The sequence below is a fragment of the Salvia splendens genome, unplaced genomic scaffold (assembly GCF_004379255.2).
Source record: "Salvia splendens isolate huo1 unplaced genomic scaffold, SspV2 ctg1085, whole genome shotgun sequence".
NCBI lineage: Eukaryota > Viridiplantae > Streptophyta > Magnoliopsida > Lamiales > Lamiaceae > Salvia > Salvia splendens.
Window position 1 is genome coordinate 1,042 of NW_024598630.1, and position 18,281 is coordinate 19,322.

General features: G+C 37.5%; 1 protein-coding gene and 1 pseudogene across 1 annotated transcript; one reads left to right on the forward strand and one right to left on the reverse strand.

Annotated features, from left to right (window-relative positions):
- The first annotated feature begins 3,730 nt into the window (after positions 1 to 3,730).
- LOC121788583 lies at positions 3,731 to 6,140 on the forward strand (annotated as a pseudogene).
- A 407-nt stretch (positions 6,141 to 6,547) lies between these two features.
- Positions 6,548 to 8,701, reverse strand: LOC121788584 (chloroplast stem-loop binding protein of 41 kDa a, chloroplastic-like). The gene is made up of 6 exons (XM_042187232.1): positions 8,252 to 8,701; positions 8,043 to 8,164; positions 7,813 to 7,915; positions 7,600 to 7,738; positions 7,161 to 7,438; positions 6,548 to 6,968 (listed from the first exon to the last, which is right to left on the reverse strand). Exons 1-6 carry the CDS (start codon positions 8,636 to 8,638, stop codon positions 6,786 to 6,788), a joined length of 1,212 nt encoding a protein of 403 aa, XP_042043166.1. The 5' UTR covers positions 8,639 to 8,701; the 3' UTR covers positions 6,548 to 6,785.
- Between the last annotated feature and the right edge of the window lie 9,580 nt (positions 8,702 to 18,281).

Here is an 18,281-nt window from a genome sequence, read left to right on the forward strand (position 1 = left end):
CAGTTTGATGTCACGAACGCTTTCCTGCATGGGGAATTGAAAAAAAAGTTTATATGGAGGCACCACCGGGTTTTACACAAGGGTTTGAAAAAGGAGAAGTCTGTCATTTGAAGAAAGACATTGTATGGGTTAAAACAGTCGCCCAGAGTATGGTTTGGAGGTTCACTGATGCTATGACTTCGTATGGATTCCACCAGAGTCACTCGGATCATACATTGTTCATAAAAAGGCAAGAAGGGAAAGTAACATGTTTGATCATTTATGTCGACGATATGATTATTACTGGTGATGATGCAGAAGAAATCAAGAAGCTGAGAGATAATTTGTTTAAGGAATTCGAGATGAAAGATCTGGGCGACCTCAAATATTTCTTAGGGATTGAAGTGCTGAGATCCAAAGGGGGAATATTCTTGAGGCAGAAAAAGTACATTCTCGACATCCTTGCGGAAACTGGACTACTAGAGTGCAAGCCCCTGACACACCAATTGTGGTGAATCATGGGCTGAAGATCGTGGAAGGTGCTGAACTGGCAGATCGTGGTAGGTATCAGCGTTTAGTTGGGAAACTCATTTATCTTTCTCATACTAGACCAGATATTGCCTACGTAGTGGGAATTGTGAGTCAGTTCATGCATTTGCCACAAGTTGATCATATGGAAGCTGCGCTGAGAATTGTAAAGTACTTGAAAGGAACTGTTGGTCATGGAGTGCTATTCAAAAAGGTAGGACATTTAGAGATAAATGGGTATACGGATGCAGACTGGGCCGGCAATCCAGTAGATAGACGGTTACTTCACCTTTGTTGGAGGAAACTTGGTGACTTGGAAGAGCAAGAAGCAAAAGGTGGTGGCATTGTCCAGTGCGGAGGCAGAATTCAGAGGAATCAAAAGCAGGTTGACGGAATTACTCTGGCTAAGAAGGTTGATGGTAGAGATTGGCTTTCAATCCCAGAAAAGCCAACTGTATTGTGACAATAAGGCAGCAATAAGCATTGCTGAAAATCCGGTGCAACATGACAGAACCAAACACGTGGAAGTCGACAGACACTTCATCAAGGAGAAAATTGAGAAAGGAATCGTGGAATTCCCGTTTGTAAGGTCAGAAGATCAGCTGGCGGATATTCTCACCAAAGCCGTCAGTTCTAGGAATTTTGAAGAGTGTTAAGCAAGCTAAGTATTGGTGAACCCCACTACTAAGCTTGAGGGGAAGTGTTAGAATGGAAAGATTGCACAAAATCAATTAGGACGATTTGGGGAATCAATTTAGGAGAGATTGATAGCATAATTCAATTAGAATAGGAACCTTCCTTGTACCTCTTTGTAACAACCTCTATAAGAGGAAATTTGTACCGTGAATGAAATAACACAAAAAATAATTCTCCCCATGTCTTTTAACTTTTGTACATATCAACAATTATTTATACCCACGTCAAAACAACATGATTTTGTTATTTATCAAGTTGATTATCATGCGGTCACCAAATTTAGCTGTGGGGGTGTAGATTGAACTTTTTTTTCAATTTTGGAGGATTTTTTAAAAGTGAAAAATGTGAATTGATATTTTCTCTAATTAAAATATTCAAAAAGTTGGAAGTAAAGTACAAAACCATGAATATGATTAAGCCAATTAAAATATAAAGCCTCATAAATTATTTGACAATCCAACAACATATTGAATTAGTAGCGATCGATAAAAATTGTCTAAATTTAGATTGGTAAACATATCTAGATAATGTATGTATATTTAACTACGATTCATTTGAGATAGCAGAAAATGAGAGAAGCATAATGGGTATTGGATTACACAATTTTTGGGAATGGATCCCCTGCTGTGGAGGGGTGCACAGCAGGGGATGCTGTTTCTCACATCACCATTATTTTATTAATTAATTAAATTTTTAAAAAAAATGTTTTTTTTATAAAATATTGGGGTGTGAGGAGCAGCATCCCCTGCTTGCACCCTCCACAGGGGATCCATTCCCCAATTTTTGAGGTGATTAGCCTCTAATACTAAGAGTGGCCTGTCCACTATAATATTTGGATGAAAAACTGTCAATCACTTCTACTTTGTTATCAATTGGAACAGTCGCTCCACTGATCAGTTTTCTTAATTATCGAATTGGACATCAAATTTTATTTGTTGAATACCATGAAACTCATGAACATATTCGTATTTAATCTTTTTTTAAATAAATTATTTTATTGACAATAACATAATGGTTTTATTGAGTTAAGATACTCGTTATATATGATAGAAATATAAGTAATATTTAATTAAAAGTTATATACTAATAAATTTAAGACAAGGACTTTAATGCTCTCGTTCTCACAATGCTGAATGCCACCCTCTATCCCCTTCAGCCTCCTCCTCAGTCCTTCCCATCCTTCCCGCCACCTTCGTCGCCGCTTGCGATGCATTCCATCCATCCCATTAAAAAAACTTAAAATATTTACCTTTATTGTCTCTTTTTTAACTCACAACATAACACTATGCATAACTCCGTGTCAAAAAATAAATGTTTCATAAATTTAATAGAACGGATGGGAGTAATTGATTTTGCGCAAACTGTGAGAGAGCTATTAGATATTCCATTTAATCTAAGTAGTAAGAGCATCACAATGGCGGCGAGCAGACCGGCATTGTTACCGGCGAGCGCCATTTCGGCGAAAAAATCGGCGAGCGCACGCCGATTCGCGAGCGCTGGGCGATGTGCTCGCCGGTCCGCTCGCCGCCATTGCAGGCTCCGGACCGACGAGCGATCGGCGAGTGAATTTTTTTTTAAATTAATGTATTTTTTTAATGTACTTTTTTTTAATTTAAATAATATTATTGAATTTTCGCGTATCTGTGTCGTAAATTTAATTCTGTATTTTGTGTGATTGTCAATTATTTGTTTTATATAATTAGAAGTGATGTGGCTAGGCTATTGCTGGGCTATTTGTTTGTCCTGATGATATGCCAGGAGGATTTTTAATGCTGATGATGTGGCAGGAGGAGTTTCTGACTGGGCTATGGCCGGGCGAAAGCCATTATGGGCCTCACAATGACCGTTGATTTGGGCTAAGAGCGTCCACAATAATGAGGACGCGGCGGACGCGGCGGACGCCGCGTTTGGGGCGGAAGCGGGGCGGCTTATAGTGGGAAGGGTGTCCGCCCCCGGGCGGACGCGGCGAAGGGGGAGGGAGGCGGCGGACGCTCGATAGCCGGGTGCGGGGCGAGGATGCGGTGGGGGGGCTATAGCCGCGCCTATAGGCGCGGCGCCTATAGTGGGGGAGGGAGGCCGCGGCGGTTTCTGCTGCCAAGGAGATTGCAACCGAATGGAGAGAGAAGTGAGAATTGGCGACGAAAACACACTGTAGCACTGTAGTGTATGGAAGATTTAATTCTTTGAATAATAATCAAAAAAAAGGAAAAGGAAAAAGACATGAATTTGTTATAGTCGGCTTCCAATTATTCGTATAGTCGGCTTCTTCTAATTACGTATAGCTCGATAAATTTGTACATAAATACTTGAAACATTATAAAATGAAAGTTGATTATAAAATTTGGGGGCTATTGGATGTGTCCACTATAGTGCCGGACAAAAAATTGGGGCTATGAATAAAAAATTGGGGTTATAGATAAAAAATTAGGGCGGGGCTATTGGGCGTGTCCAACTTAGAGTGGACATTGTAAGAGTAAATTTCAACTAAATCTTGTGAATCTGTAAATTTGTCCATAGCGGGAGATATTATAGCTCTCTTTCTCTCTCTAAATTCAAATTTACACTCCTCTGTAGACTATAAATTTATTACTCTCGCATTTTCAATTTCCACTACTCCTTTGGATCTCTCGCTCCTCCTTGTTCGCCGCATTTCTCCCTTCTTGTCAATCGGTAATTTCCCCTTTTTATGTTTTATTTTTATTTTAATTTTTGATGCACAGATTGACTTTTGTTTTTCTAAACGCCTCCTGCATTTTGGTATATCTGAATTCGTATGTTGCGCTACAAGAATACTACTGCTTACTGTTTATTGAGTTTTATTTATGATTTTCGAAGTCCGATTTGTTTGCTCTTCTTTTGTTGCATTTATCATTTTGAGTTGAGTTTACTTTTAGGGTTCAGCGATAGTTATAAGTTATAACTGTTGTGTTGTGTTGGAGTTTGTGTGGAATTTCACCTTCTTAATTTTATGTATAGATAAGAGTCTTAACATCATTGGATTTCAATAGGTTGTTTTGATATGGAAGTTCCCACATTGTCTGTGAAAATGTGGCCCATAAGCCAAAGCACAAGACTGAAACTTGTTGAGCGAATGGCAAAGAATCTTGTGACTCCCTCCATTTGGTCTAGAAAGTATGGTCTTCTCAGTCAAGAAGAAGCTGAAGAGGATGCCAAGCGAATAGAGGCTGCAGCTTTTGCTACAGCAAACCAACATTTCACGCAGAACCGGATGGAGATGGAAGTTCAGCAGTGCAGCTATATGCCAAGGAATCCAGTCGCCTCATGATTGACGTTATTAAACGTGGACCGGTTGCGAAAGCAGATGCGGAGCTTGGTATATTGGCCAAAATAAAAGAATGTGATGGGACTACTTTTGATATATCAGGAGATCCAAGAAAAGTAATTGATGGAGAGGAAGCTGAGATACTGTTGAAACTCTTGACGGAGCCTGGAAGGAGATATACTAAGATATGTTTTAGTAACACGAGTTTTGGGCGGGAGCTGCACTAATTGCTCAACCAATATTATCATCCATGAAGGATCATTTAATTGAAGTAGACCTATCAGATATTGTTGCTGGAAGGCCTGAGGAGGAAGCTCTTGAAGTCATGGAAATGTTTTCATCAGCGCTTGAAGGTTCTAAACTTCACTCTCTTAACTTGTCCTACAATGCATTGGGTGAGAAAGGTATCAGGGCTTTTGGTGCACTTTTAAAGTCCCAGCATGATCTGGAGGAGCTTTATCTGATTAATGATGGCATCTCAGAGGAGGCTGCAATGGCAGTTCATGAGTTACTTCCTTCTACTGATAAACTAAAGGTCCTTCATTTTCATAACAACATGACTGGAGATGAAGGGCAATAGCTATAGCTAAGATAGTGAGTAAATCCCCCCTTCTAGAGGATTTTCGATGTTCATCTACTAGGGTTGAATCTGAGGGAGGTATTGCCCTAGCTACAGAACTTGGATCATGTACTCACTTAAAGAAGCTTGATCTGCGAGACAATATGTTTGGCGTTGATGCTGGGTTGGCTTTAAGCAAGGTGTTATCTGAATTTTCAAATCTATCCGAAATTTACCTCAGTTATCTGAATTTAGAGGATGAGGGTTCTATTGCTATTTGGAATGCTTTGAAGGAGTCTGCCCCATCTCTAGAAGTCTTGGATATGGCAGGAAATGAAATCACTGCTAGAGCTGCTCCAGTTCTTGCTTCCTTTATAGCTTCCAAACAGTTTCTTACTAAACTAAACTTGGCTGAGAATGAATTGAAGGATGAGGGTGCTATCTTGATTGCCAAGGCGCTGGAGGAGGGTCATGGTCAATTATGTGAAGTAGATATGAATACCAATATGATAAGAAGGGCTGGTGCCAGGTGCTTGGCCCTGGCTGTCATAAGTAAGCCCAGCCTTAAGTTGCTAAACATCAACGGCAATTACATATCTGATGAAGGGATTGATGAGGTGAGAGATACATTCAAGAATTGCCCCACTGTTTTGGGTCCTTTGGATGAGAATGATCCAGATGGAGAGGATTATGATGAAGAGGAAGAACAAGATGGTCATATTGAACACGAGCTGGAATCCAAACTTAAGGGCCTCGAAATCAAACATGAAGACTGAGACGCGTGCAGCAGTGATCAGCTTAGTATTGCTTCTACATGTGTCTTTTAGGCTGTTAGTGTTCTTTGTATGATTATTGGTTAACATATCATTTGTGTCGGTTAGAAACAAATGTCACCCTTTTCCTGACAAAAACTATCTCTTTATGTTTCCTAAAGTTTTGCATCTAGTCTACAGATGCTGTTTCTAATTTTCTTGGAGTTTGGCAAAGTTTGATCATTCTATTGATTGCTTTCTGCAGAATGAATCGGTGTTTGTTACAACCAAGATTGTAACCCTTGAATTGCCAAGTTTTATCAACTGCTACTAGTTTTATTTACTTGATTCTATGTCATTTCCTTTGTTATCAGTCTGCTCCGTCGTTTGGACTGGGTATGTATCAGGTGCTTTTCTAACAAAGGATTTTCTCCAAGGAATTATATATCGGGTAATTTTATAATTCATGGAATGTTCTTGGTACAATTGTTCTATCAGTCAGTATCCAACTCCTGGTTATTTATTTCTGTGCCAGTGACATAAAATAAAGGACAATAATGAAAACTCTAAAAAGGGTTTGGTTTTGGCAAAACTGCTGTTTTTATATAGTACTTCCAAATTTGAGTTCAACTGTTTTATTTTGGTTATGTTTTGTCATATTTCAGTTTGTGTTTCCCTTTTACGGCTGTTGTGTGTTATGCTTCTTATGTGGACATATTAGTGAGTGCATTCAGTGGAGCAGCCTTTCACTTCGTATCAGAATTGTCTGAATCATTTAGTTGCATCTCTACCCCCACACCGGATTGGCAAGAAATAGAGAGCAAGGAATATTCAAGTACAGAGGCGAAGTTCCTAACGAAGATAAAAGTTCATTTTTCCACAAAAATATCCAAAGATTAGAGCATTGTACTTATTCCGAAAAATTGGCTCTTGCTTCCCCAAATTAACAGGCATGCTGTTTATTTACCAGTTGCTTGGGAAACAGTTATCATACTGTGACAGATACTTTGAGTGCTGCTAGAATCTTGTCATCTAACTCAAATTTAATCTCTTTCTTGTCTCTTCCAATCTTAACATACTCTTCGTATCGCTCCTTCAAGTCCTCAGGAAGGTTTGATGTGCCTCTCCATCCAAGAATTGCCTTTGCAGCTCGTGGCTCCGCGTAGAAATGCTGCAGTGAGTGTACAATACCCATTAATGCAAAATATCAAATTTTCTTAAATAGAAATATCATGTCGCCAATAGCATAATTCATTTCTTGATCTATGTGAAATGCCTAACTTAAGGATAGCTTATTTTCATTGATTTGCAGTTTGTATATGCTTTGTTGAGTAACTTCAGGTGTTATAACAGTTCAACATACCATGTTGCGGAATGGAAACGCTTTCTTTGCATCAACACCCACTGCTTTCGGATCATAATGCACTATCTCCACGGGTAGTCCTGCAGCTTTAGCGCATAGCTTTGCCATTCCATCAAGTGTCACGGCGCGGTCACTCACACAGTTGAAGATGTTACCCTTTGCAGCATCCGGCTTTTCAACAGCCGCAGTGAGCATAGATGACAGGTCTCTCACGTGAGAGATATTGCTTAACTGCATCCCAGAGCCAGGGATCAGGACTGGTCTGCCTCTAACAATGCCTGTCAAGAATCGAGCGCAGGCCCTTCAAAACACCGCCTAAAGAGCAGAATATATGCAGGTATGCATCACAACAACCATGGCCTTCTGGTTTTCTTGATCTCAGAAATTGTGGATAAAATGATGCAAGAACTATTCATTTGTATAAAGATTGTATGCTTACGGTCGAAGAACCATTCCTCGCAATCCTTGTTGTTTCCAGAGCCAATCATGTACTGTGGGCGGAACGATGACCAGTTATCGAAAGTGTCTGAGAGGTATTTCTCAACTCCAACATGACCAGCGTCACCTTTCACAGCATCCTATTTAGGAAAAAATTGAACTTTTATGCTTAAAAAATCTCACCTATATCAGATGTAAGTGTGTGATAACATACCCCTTCAATATGAGGAGGTTCATCTGTTTGCTTGTAAATCCCAGCACTGCTAATGAACAGGAATTGCTTTACCCCAATGCTCTTGCTCCAATCTATTACAGGCCTATATATTAACAGGTAATGATATTTATTATTTATATATTTCTCGGAAATGGAAAATCAAGAATGACAATAGAGTTCATTTACATATAATCAAGATGTGCATGAATGTTGAGTGATGAGATGCAAACCTCACTGCATCCAAATCCTTGCCATTGTTATCTAAAACCACGTCAAATGCAGCGCCTTCTAGAACCTTCCCGATGTCTGCTGGATCCCCCCAAACTGTCTTGCCACCACCACTCACAATCTCCTGCACACACCATTTATGTTACATAACATAGTACTATTATTTTTCCTCATAAATCTTATGAAATGTGATGTTGGTTCTTTTCTTAACTGAGAATCTGTTGAACGGCGGCTTCTTCATCTTGTCAGAGGCTTCCTCGCCCACAGTCAGGACCGTGACACTGTGCCCGGAAGCAAGAAGCTCCTTGGCGAAGTAGAAGCCGATGACTGCATGGCCGCCACTGTTGGTGTTGACGATGAGCACATTCTTCTTCTCTGCCTTGATGGTGAATGATAATGAAGAAGCAGCTGTTTTGGGAGTTTTTGAGGAAAGTGGAAGGAAAGATGGAGAAATGGAGAGGGATGATGAGAGAGAGTGACGTGGACTGGATGAGAGGGAGAGACGGATGAGAGGTGAGAGAGAGGAAGATGAGAGAGAGGAGAAGGAGAAGGAGAAGGAGAGGAGAGAGGATGAGGTTGAAGCTACTGCAGTAGCCATTGAGCAGCTCTGCACACTGGTTTTTTCTTTGGTTTCTTGATGATTGCTGTTGTGAGAACCAGAGCTGCTCAGTTTCAATATATAGTTACTAAATTAAATGGAATTTGGGATTTTATTTGATGATTGAAAAATCTATTTTGTTTTGTGGTCTTTTTCTCATTCATGATGGAAGGTGGGATATATGTGGTCTATATCGAATTCAATAACTTCATCAATATTTTTGTCATTTTTTGTTCAATAAAAACTATAATCACTACTAGGGATGTCAATCGGGCCGGCCCACCGGGTTTCGGGCCAACCCTATTCGGGTTGCGGGTCAATCGAGTGCGGGCTAATCGGGTTGAGATTTTTTCGGGTTATAAAAGTTCAACCCTAACCCTAAACGCTCGGGTTTCGGGCTGGCCCAGCGGGTTAATCGGGTTGCTACCGATAAAATTAACATGCGATTAATCTAATAAATAATGACTAAAATTAGTTATATTTATAAAATTTAAATATTTAGTTATGATAAATTTGAGATTTATACTTAAACTCAAACACAAACATGATCAAATACTAATATTTGAGATTTGTGTAAAATAAAACATAATTTAAATATTTTAAAGCATGTTTTAAAACATGTTTATAAATTTAAATATTTATTAATGAATTAGAAGTTTCTAATTTATTTATTTATTATTATATTAATAAAAATTTAATATATAATTTATATGTTTAATATAAATTTGAATGTTATTTTTTTAGTTATCTATATTATAAAAATAATCAATGAAATTGTCCAATTCGGAGTCAAACAAATAGAACAATAGAAATTTTATCGGTTTTCGGGCCAGCCCATCGGGTTTTCGGGTCTGACCCTAACGGGTTGCGGGTTAATCGGGTGCGGGCTAATCGGGTTGTAATTTTATCGGGCTAGAAATTTTCAACCCTAACCCTATAAATTTGGCGGGTTATTCGGGTCAGCCCACGGGTTGCGGGCTGCATTGACATCCCTAATCACTACCAAGTATACCTAACTTATTTAATCCTAAATTTAATTTTATCTATCAAACTACAAACATAAAACCTTATCGCCGAAATCTTAACTCCTATCAAAGTTTCTTTTCTTTTTTTTTATCTTATCATATTTTATCCCAAGTTCCCAACCACCAAATGTAGCTTTCTAGTTCATGTCCAACATTTGATTTCTGCTTTAGACCTTATTGACACACCTATGTTTTAAACACAATTTTCATTTCTTAATCGAAATCTTTGTATCAGAATTTTAGAAGATAGTTTTGGTCACTTTTGTACCCCTACTACATAAATATTATCTTTTGTTTTATCTCTCTTTTCATATTATCCCAATCAACATATAATTTGATGCAGTATATAAGTACTAATTACTCATATCGTTTGGGTGTATTTGGCTAATAAGTTGTTAAATATCCCCAAAAGCTTACAAGCAAACAATTTTTTTCTAACTTACATGATTCCATATATTCAATTTACAATTATTCTCTAAATTATAAGATTAATATCTAAATTAAACCATTTTGTAAATTATTAAAAGACTAAAGTCCAAATTTGATCTCTTATATTTACTCTAAAAAAATTTGGTCCTATATTAAGTGTGTTACTATTGGGTACCGAACAATATGTTTTGATCCATAATTGATAAAGTTGAAATGCAAACACTTTGCCTAAAAAGAATATACTACTGTACATATGATAATTTTGATTTTCCAGCTTTGGCAAGTAGGTCGATTGATTGAGGATATCCTCTGTTGATTTCAGTAGCTTCAACTTGTATATTTAAATGCAAAGTATTTGTATTTAAATTTGCTCCGTATAAAACATCACGTAGCACCAAAAGCTTATTTGACAGAAAGGAAAGTACACAATTTATTTCTTTGTACAATAATTGATAATGCAAAAGCTTATGTGACAGTTATGTAAAAGCATGTGCTTTCCCAATATAAACACTTATGCTAGAGGGTTCGCACATTGTAGAAAACCTTTAAGGGAACCCATAGTGGGGCGGACGATAGGCCGCCCGATGCCTCGGGCGCGCCATCGTCCGCCACTGTGGGTGCGCAGACGATGGACGATGCATCGTCCTCGCCCGACAGATAGTCCGCGGAGGAAGCGTGGACGATAGGGCATCGTCCGCCCACTGTGGGCGACGCGGACGAAGCAACGCGTTTTTGTTTTTTTTTTTTTTTTTTTTAATTCGAAAATTTCATTTATATAAATACCCCTACCCCACCTTCATTTGTAACATTTTCATTCGCATTTTCATTCTCAATTTACACTAGAAAATGGATTCCGGTGATTACTCAAGTCCCAATAGTCCGATGTTTGGAGGTGGTGCACGTTGGTCGGGTACACAACCTGACGAATATCGGTCGTTCGACCCCGACACGCAGTACGATCCCGAATTCAGTACGGATTCGTACGGTCAGTCTGACATGGAGTCGTCTCCAACTCGCCCCGCCGCCCCCGAATTCAGTACGGTCTGTCTAACATGGAGCCGTCTCCAACTCGCCCGATCCCGACCCCGACCCCGTCGGCACTTGCCTACGCGGAGTTGGCAACGGCCTCGATGGAGCGGACGTTGTTGGACACGCATAACGCCCTCATGAAGTGTACGGACCCAGCCAGAGCCGAATACCTCCAGGGGTTGATCGATGAGCGCGCTTTAGGGCGTCCTACTACTGATGCCCTAACATATCAGTGATGCCCCAAATAGAGACCAAGATTATAAGGAAAACACACTTAAATATCGGAGTCTTAAAATTATTTAGGATCGAGACTACAAGCATCTTAAACAAGGACCATGCTGTAAGTTGGGCTCGAGCCGATGTGCCTACTGTTCCACCATGCTGTACACCTAACTTGGGTCAGCTTCAAGGGCATGATGTGTTGTTAGTACATACTCTAGTATAAGGGTGTACCTGAGAGACACCATGAGACACCACTATATTCAATCAATATATTGCCTCATGAAATGCAAAACAAATACAAACAATAAATTAATCATGGTACGATTTCACAACTTGAGAAAATTCCTGGTAAGTTGCAAAGTATCCTAACCTGTCATCTACGAAAACAGCTACATCACAAGCACCCAAAGATTCGTTTTTAGATAAAAGTTTCTTAACTCCGTCTTCTGGTATCTCCTGGAGGATCAATGTCTTCTTATTACCCTGCAATTAAAACAACCAAAATAGAAATAATCAATTTAAAAACAAAAACACGAACTGCATGAATACCAATTTATCACACACTGTAGGGCTGATGCTGCATCACAGTTGAGGCCAACAATGTCATAAGAGCCCACTGCACCAAAAATTAGACATGAAAGTAAAATAACAAAAACATAATTTCATAAAGTAAGGGAAACAAATACGCTTTGAGTTAACCATTTAATTTCATGGAAAAATATAGAACAAACAAGCAATAACATAATGTAGTACTCCGTAATAAAAGTGTGAGCTATGCTTTAACTTTATAAATAAATAAATAAAAAAGCAGAAGAAAATTATTTACGTTAACGATAGCTCACCATAAGATTGTACAATGAAACTAACATTACATTTTTAAGTTAAAATCATATAACTGTACATTTCTAATTGGATTAATACTTAATATCATCAACGACTGTGAATTTAAATAAATGATTCGCAATTATAACATGGATTTTCAATTGTGGCATTAAATATTTTCACCTTAATTTATTTATTTATTCTTGTAAGTGCAATCACAATCTGTTTTCTTAGTGCCTAAATGCTGGCGTGTCCATATATCATCTGTTGCTACAATTAGAACTTTTTTTGAAATTACATATACTCAATTTGTGATTTTAAAGACCTTAGCCTTATAAGCTCGGAAAGATTGAAACTAAATGAAAACCATATTGATCAACCCTCAATCAGACATATTTGTTCTTATAAATAACAATATTAATAATTACATGGATACTTCAGGTGATGCAAGAATAATCTTCTATCATTTTGCAGAAACTCAGGTCTTATATAATGGACAACCAATTGATTTGTTAGAATAAGAACAAATTCAAGAATAGCTTTCAGGAAAACACACCTGAGATAGAAATCCAGAAAGTTTATCAACTGCATCCTTATAAGGACTGAATTTGAAAAATAAAAACCATGTAAGGAATATAAAGGAAAAAATTACTAAAATTTATGATGCTAATTAGTGCAAAAGGTAAGAGGACCGAGATCCAGTTGCTGGCAAAAATACTTTGTTCCATCTATCACCAGCCGACTTGAAAATCAATCTTATACATGCACCATTCACCCACAAAAACAATTTATAATAGAAATGGATCCTTACCATTCTAAGGTTGAATAGATTTATAATAGAAAAACAATTTGAGGTTAAAATATAATTGATGTCTGAAGAGGAGGGAGAAAAATAACAACAATAGCACAGATAGTATAAGCAATAGGCATAAAGATAGCAATATCGCAAGTACGATTATCTTGGGAAGGAGCCAACTACTGAGCATTGTCTATGAGGTAAGAGGGTAAAACCTTTAAGAATATCAACCAATGAATATAAACTAGTTTGGCAATGCAAAACCTGGAACTCTATTAGTTCTTTTTTTGAGTCACTGACTCGAACGCCCGGCGTATTGGTAAGAAGGGAAGCGTCTTACCAATGCTTTGTCGTCAGTATAATTCATATCCATGTACAAACAATCAAACATCACCAAAAAATTGAAACAAACCAATTTCACGTGTGTAGCTTGCTATTTTGACCTCGTGATTATAGATTAGAAATCTAATGAGCCAAGTTATTCAGAAATCATCAATTGCTTTCTCACTTATACATATTTCAAATTATGAATGCAGTTGACAGCTCTTATGAATGCAAAAGGTACAACTCCAAAAGCAATGCATAAACCTCCATAATATAATTCCATAGATCAATTTTTGGTTCATGCACTCAAAAGATGATATTTAGCCAATTAATTTAGTTTAGACTAAAGGATTTGAGGAATGAATATGAGAACTTACTACACTATAGTTGTTATTGTAAATTAGCAACTAATTGGTCACTGGTGCATCTGAAAAAAGGTACTAAAGCCTAAAGGAGGCATCACCATTGCAGCAGTACTTTTCTGCAACTTTATTTTATAAATAAACTGAAATAAATTGGTTTTACAAAATTTTACTCCCTCTGTCCCAGATTAGGAGTCCTATTTAGCTCTGGCACGAGTTTTATGAAATGCAAAGAAAAGTGAGTTGAATAAATTAGTGGAATATGAGTTCCACTTATACATAGTTTTATAACAAAATGTGATTGGAATAAGTTGGTGGAATGTGGGGTCTACTTACCATTTATGGTAAAAGTGAAATAAGACTCTTATTGTGGGACGAACCGAAATGGCAAATTAGGACTCTTATTGTGGGACGGAGGAGTAATTAACGGGATAACATATACAATGTGCTCCACCATGATGTTTGTGCTTGTAAACCTTATAACTAGTTTTGCTAGTGGATAGAAAGAACTAGAGTTTCAAACTACATAGGCATTGATGTGTCGTAAGCAATAATATTATCTTCACAACATACGCTGTTCAACTTGTCCTTTTGTGATTCTTTTTTCCTCTTTCAGTAGATGGGTAACTTAGTTTGATTAATGGTCGATCGACAACATAGTCAAAATTTTAATACCCTTAGTTCATACAGCTAAGTTTAAATGTAATGAATCTCAAAGAAATGGTGTATATATGACTAAAAACAATCACATAATAAGTAGTATACAGAGAGACAAATTGGTGAATGCAGTAAATCTGCCCCATTCTAAAAGAACTAGTAAAACAGTAACGACAATGTGCTGAAGATTCCCTTTAAAAACTCAACTGCTTCACTAGTTAATTCAACGCGCATAAAAGAAGAATAAGGTAAATGGTTACAGAGAAAAGTATTAGAAAGATAATGGAATAATATACCAGTACATCAACTCAAAACAAATGCCATGTCAAATAATTTTAACTAATAACTATTCATGACGGTATATAGAGTTCAATGATAGGAGGCTCAATATAAAGGAACATATATCATCCACATAAGGATAACAATTCTCTTTGTGGCAAAGGAGACTTTACTAGAAATCATTAGATGCGACTATCGCAGGATCCAGTTGGAGAATCAGAAATGTTTTTACAGTGTGTTTTAAGCCTCAAGACGCCCCGCCAGTGTGTTTTAAGCGCTAAGGCACAAATCATAAAAAACGCATGAAAATCATAAATTCATGACTACACATCATAACCATAGCAAATATATGAAAACAAACAAAATCATAAGTTTATTAACTATCATAACTCTTTAAAATCCCATATTAAAGTCTAATAATTACATGTGAGAGGAGAGTGACTGTGAAGTTGAGAGGAGCGGAACTCTTCAAAAGAATCACAACATAGGGTTTCTTTGGGATTCATTTTTTCATCTTTAATCATCCATTGTTTTTACACGACCCACTTCAAATTGGAGCTTAAACATGAAAGCCAATTCACTTTCAGGCCTCTAAGAAGCCAGAAAAAACTGGAAAAGTAGAAACTTCAATGAGGCTATTGCCGCCTCAGATGGAAACGCCTATTTAAGCCAGGACAAATGGAGAATCAGTAACTAGTTAATTACACAATTTCAAATCTGTAAGTATCATATCCAAAATCATGAAATGTGTTACAAATATGGAAAACCAAATACTTTTCTATGGTGGTTCTCATTTTGCTAACAATGAGAAAAATGATTCCTTTTCCATGACTGTTCGCAAAAATCTAATAGGAGTAAATGTGAGTGTCAGTGTGCGCACATAACTTCTATAACTTCCCCTAATAAATTGTGACACCCCACCAAACAATTTAAACAATTATTCATATCTTCAATCCAAAAATCATTTTAAAAATTAAAACTAAGCTTTGATGATCTTTCACCAATTGATTCGAAGAAATATTATCACAGTCATTGTTCAATGAATAGAAACACACCTTTTTTTGAAAAAGGATAAATAATCATCACCAAGTTTTAGCTCATCATTATACCCAAACTTTCTCAACACAGTCGCCGTTTCTCAATAAGAGCATGAAGAAAAAGAAACCCTGTCAAGGTAAAACCAAGTTCATTCACCCCTTCAGGCAACTTTTCCAGAACAACACTCTTAACCAGGGCCGGACCTGAGGGGGGCAAGTGGAGCGGCCGCCCTGGGCCCCCAAATTTGCAGGGCCCCTCCCTAGCCTCAGGTATATATATATATATATATATATAGGGAGATGATCAAAATAAGTATGAGTTTAAATCCAGAAATGCAGACCAAATCTTGGCCCTAGGATTAGATGATCTAATGGTCAATAATTAACCAAAAACACGGAAGGTCATAATTAAACAATTTTAGGTCATATTATAATATTTGGGTTTAATGTCATGCTAAGATCGTTTTAGGTCATGCTTTGTTAGCATGACCTAAAAATTACCTAATTATGACATAAAAGTGCCCTAATTATGATATTGTTCTGCGTTTCTGTATTTAAATCTAGTTTTGCATAGATCAAAACCCTATATATATATATATATATATATATATATATATATATATATATATAAACCCATATATCATTTTCTACCTTTCTCTCTCTACAATTCGCTCCTCAACTAATTTTATGCTTTGGAATATCTCTCGCTCAAGAGTCATGTCGCCATGTCGATATGCAATTGAAATTCGATTTTTTCTTCATTCGATTCTCTTTTGATTTATTTGAGCTCGTTAGTGGAATTGTGGTCCTTTCCCCCGTTATTTGCACCGGCAAAACTCTTCTTTTTTGTTGTATTTTGATTTGTTTGATCGATCGCCTGGCTTTGGGGTATATTTTCACAGGATTGGGCGTAGTCGACTGTTTATTTCTTCGATTGTTTGTTTATAACTGTTTATTTGTTTTCTCTTGTTATTTGTGTCAGCTATCCAGATTCTCTGTTTTGAAGTCACTAAATGATACTGAATTAGAAGATTGTTGCACCAAATTTGCGAAAACATTCTCTTCGCATGACACATCTGATGTGGAGGTAAATGATCTAATATCTGAGTTGAAGGTTTTGAAGCTAAGTTTGCCGGAAAGGCCAATGTCTTCTATGGACATTTTTGAGTATGTTAGAAAAATGGATTCTTATCCAAATATCTCAATTGCTTATCGCATATTATTTACTGTGCCTGTGACTGTGGCATCGGCAGAAAGAAGCTTTTCAAAGTTGAAACTGTTGAAGAATTATTTAAGATCTACGATGTCTCAACAACGGCTGAACGGGCTTGCCTCTTTATGTATTGAGAAGAAATTATTAGACGAGGTTGACAGCAACACCATCATCAACGACTTCGCATCAAGAAATGTTAGAAGAAAATTTTGAAGGTAATATGTAATAATTATTTGAAGTGAATTTCTTTTGATATGCTATTAGTTTTTTGCTGGATGAAACTTATTATAAAATGGAAGGAAAAAATATATAAATAGGGCCTCAACCTTTAGTCTCGCCCCGGGTCTTTGGAACCTCAGGACCGGCGCTGCTCTTAACACCCACTACTTCAGCAGGTTGCAAAGGAGAATTGAAGCATTTCACCTAAGTATAAGCAATTAGACAAAGTTAAATGAACTGTAGAGAGCATGAGAACAGTTATCATCAATATATAGTAGATAAGAAGAAAATTAAAAATACCTGCTCGGCATCATTGAGAGCACCATCCATATCAAGGTCGCAAAGAATAAATATCCTTTTCAACGCTCTCATGCATCGTGGTCTTAAAGCTTGGGTTTCTTGATCAAACAGAGGAGCTGTTGGTTGTAGGACAGCCTTTTGAGCAAAGTAAAACACTTCTTGGATCTAAAACAATTCATAAAGACTTCAGTTATCTGAAGAAAATTCTAAATTCTTATGAGAAGTTAAAATCAAAGTCATAAAACAGGTCGAACATTATCTCAAACCTGGAGCATATTAGCTGCCCAACATTCTATGCAAGTCTCAATCTCCCGAAACTGCTGCATAAGCGGCATCATTTCAACACTCAAATTGTACTCTTCATCTCGCCTATCGAGCTTGCAACCAGCCACAATTACCGGTGCTCTGATCTAAACATTCCCAATTGACAAGTGAAAGTACCGCTCTAGAGTGTGTCGTGTGAGTGTACGCGTGCTAAAGTTCTGGGTCGAGCAATGAATCCGCTAGAGCACTAGGTCTAGGAACTCAAGGTGACGCTAAAAACTCTGACGACGGACATATAAACTCTTTTGCGTTCCAAGATCCCTCAACCCTTTATACTATAGAATAGTATAGAGAAACAAGGGGTCGATCCCACGAAGATGGACTCGCAAGAAAGCATCTAGAGGTTTTTGGTCAGAAAGCGACTGCTGCCACGCAATGGGGTTGAGGTATAACTACTAATAGACCTAGGCACAGAATCAAATACTAGATCTAGGAACTGTAAACTTCATGCAGGCATTGATCATTCTTAGAACTACGTAATTTAAACTCACTTTCTAGACAAAGCAAACAATCACCAATTATAGCTAAACAGAACACAGACCAAAGTGGGACCAACTTCCAAAAATATCAAATACGGAAGTAAAGCTGCAACTAACAAACTAAGA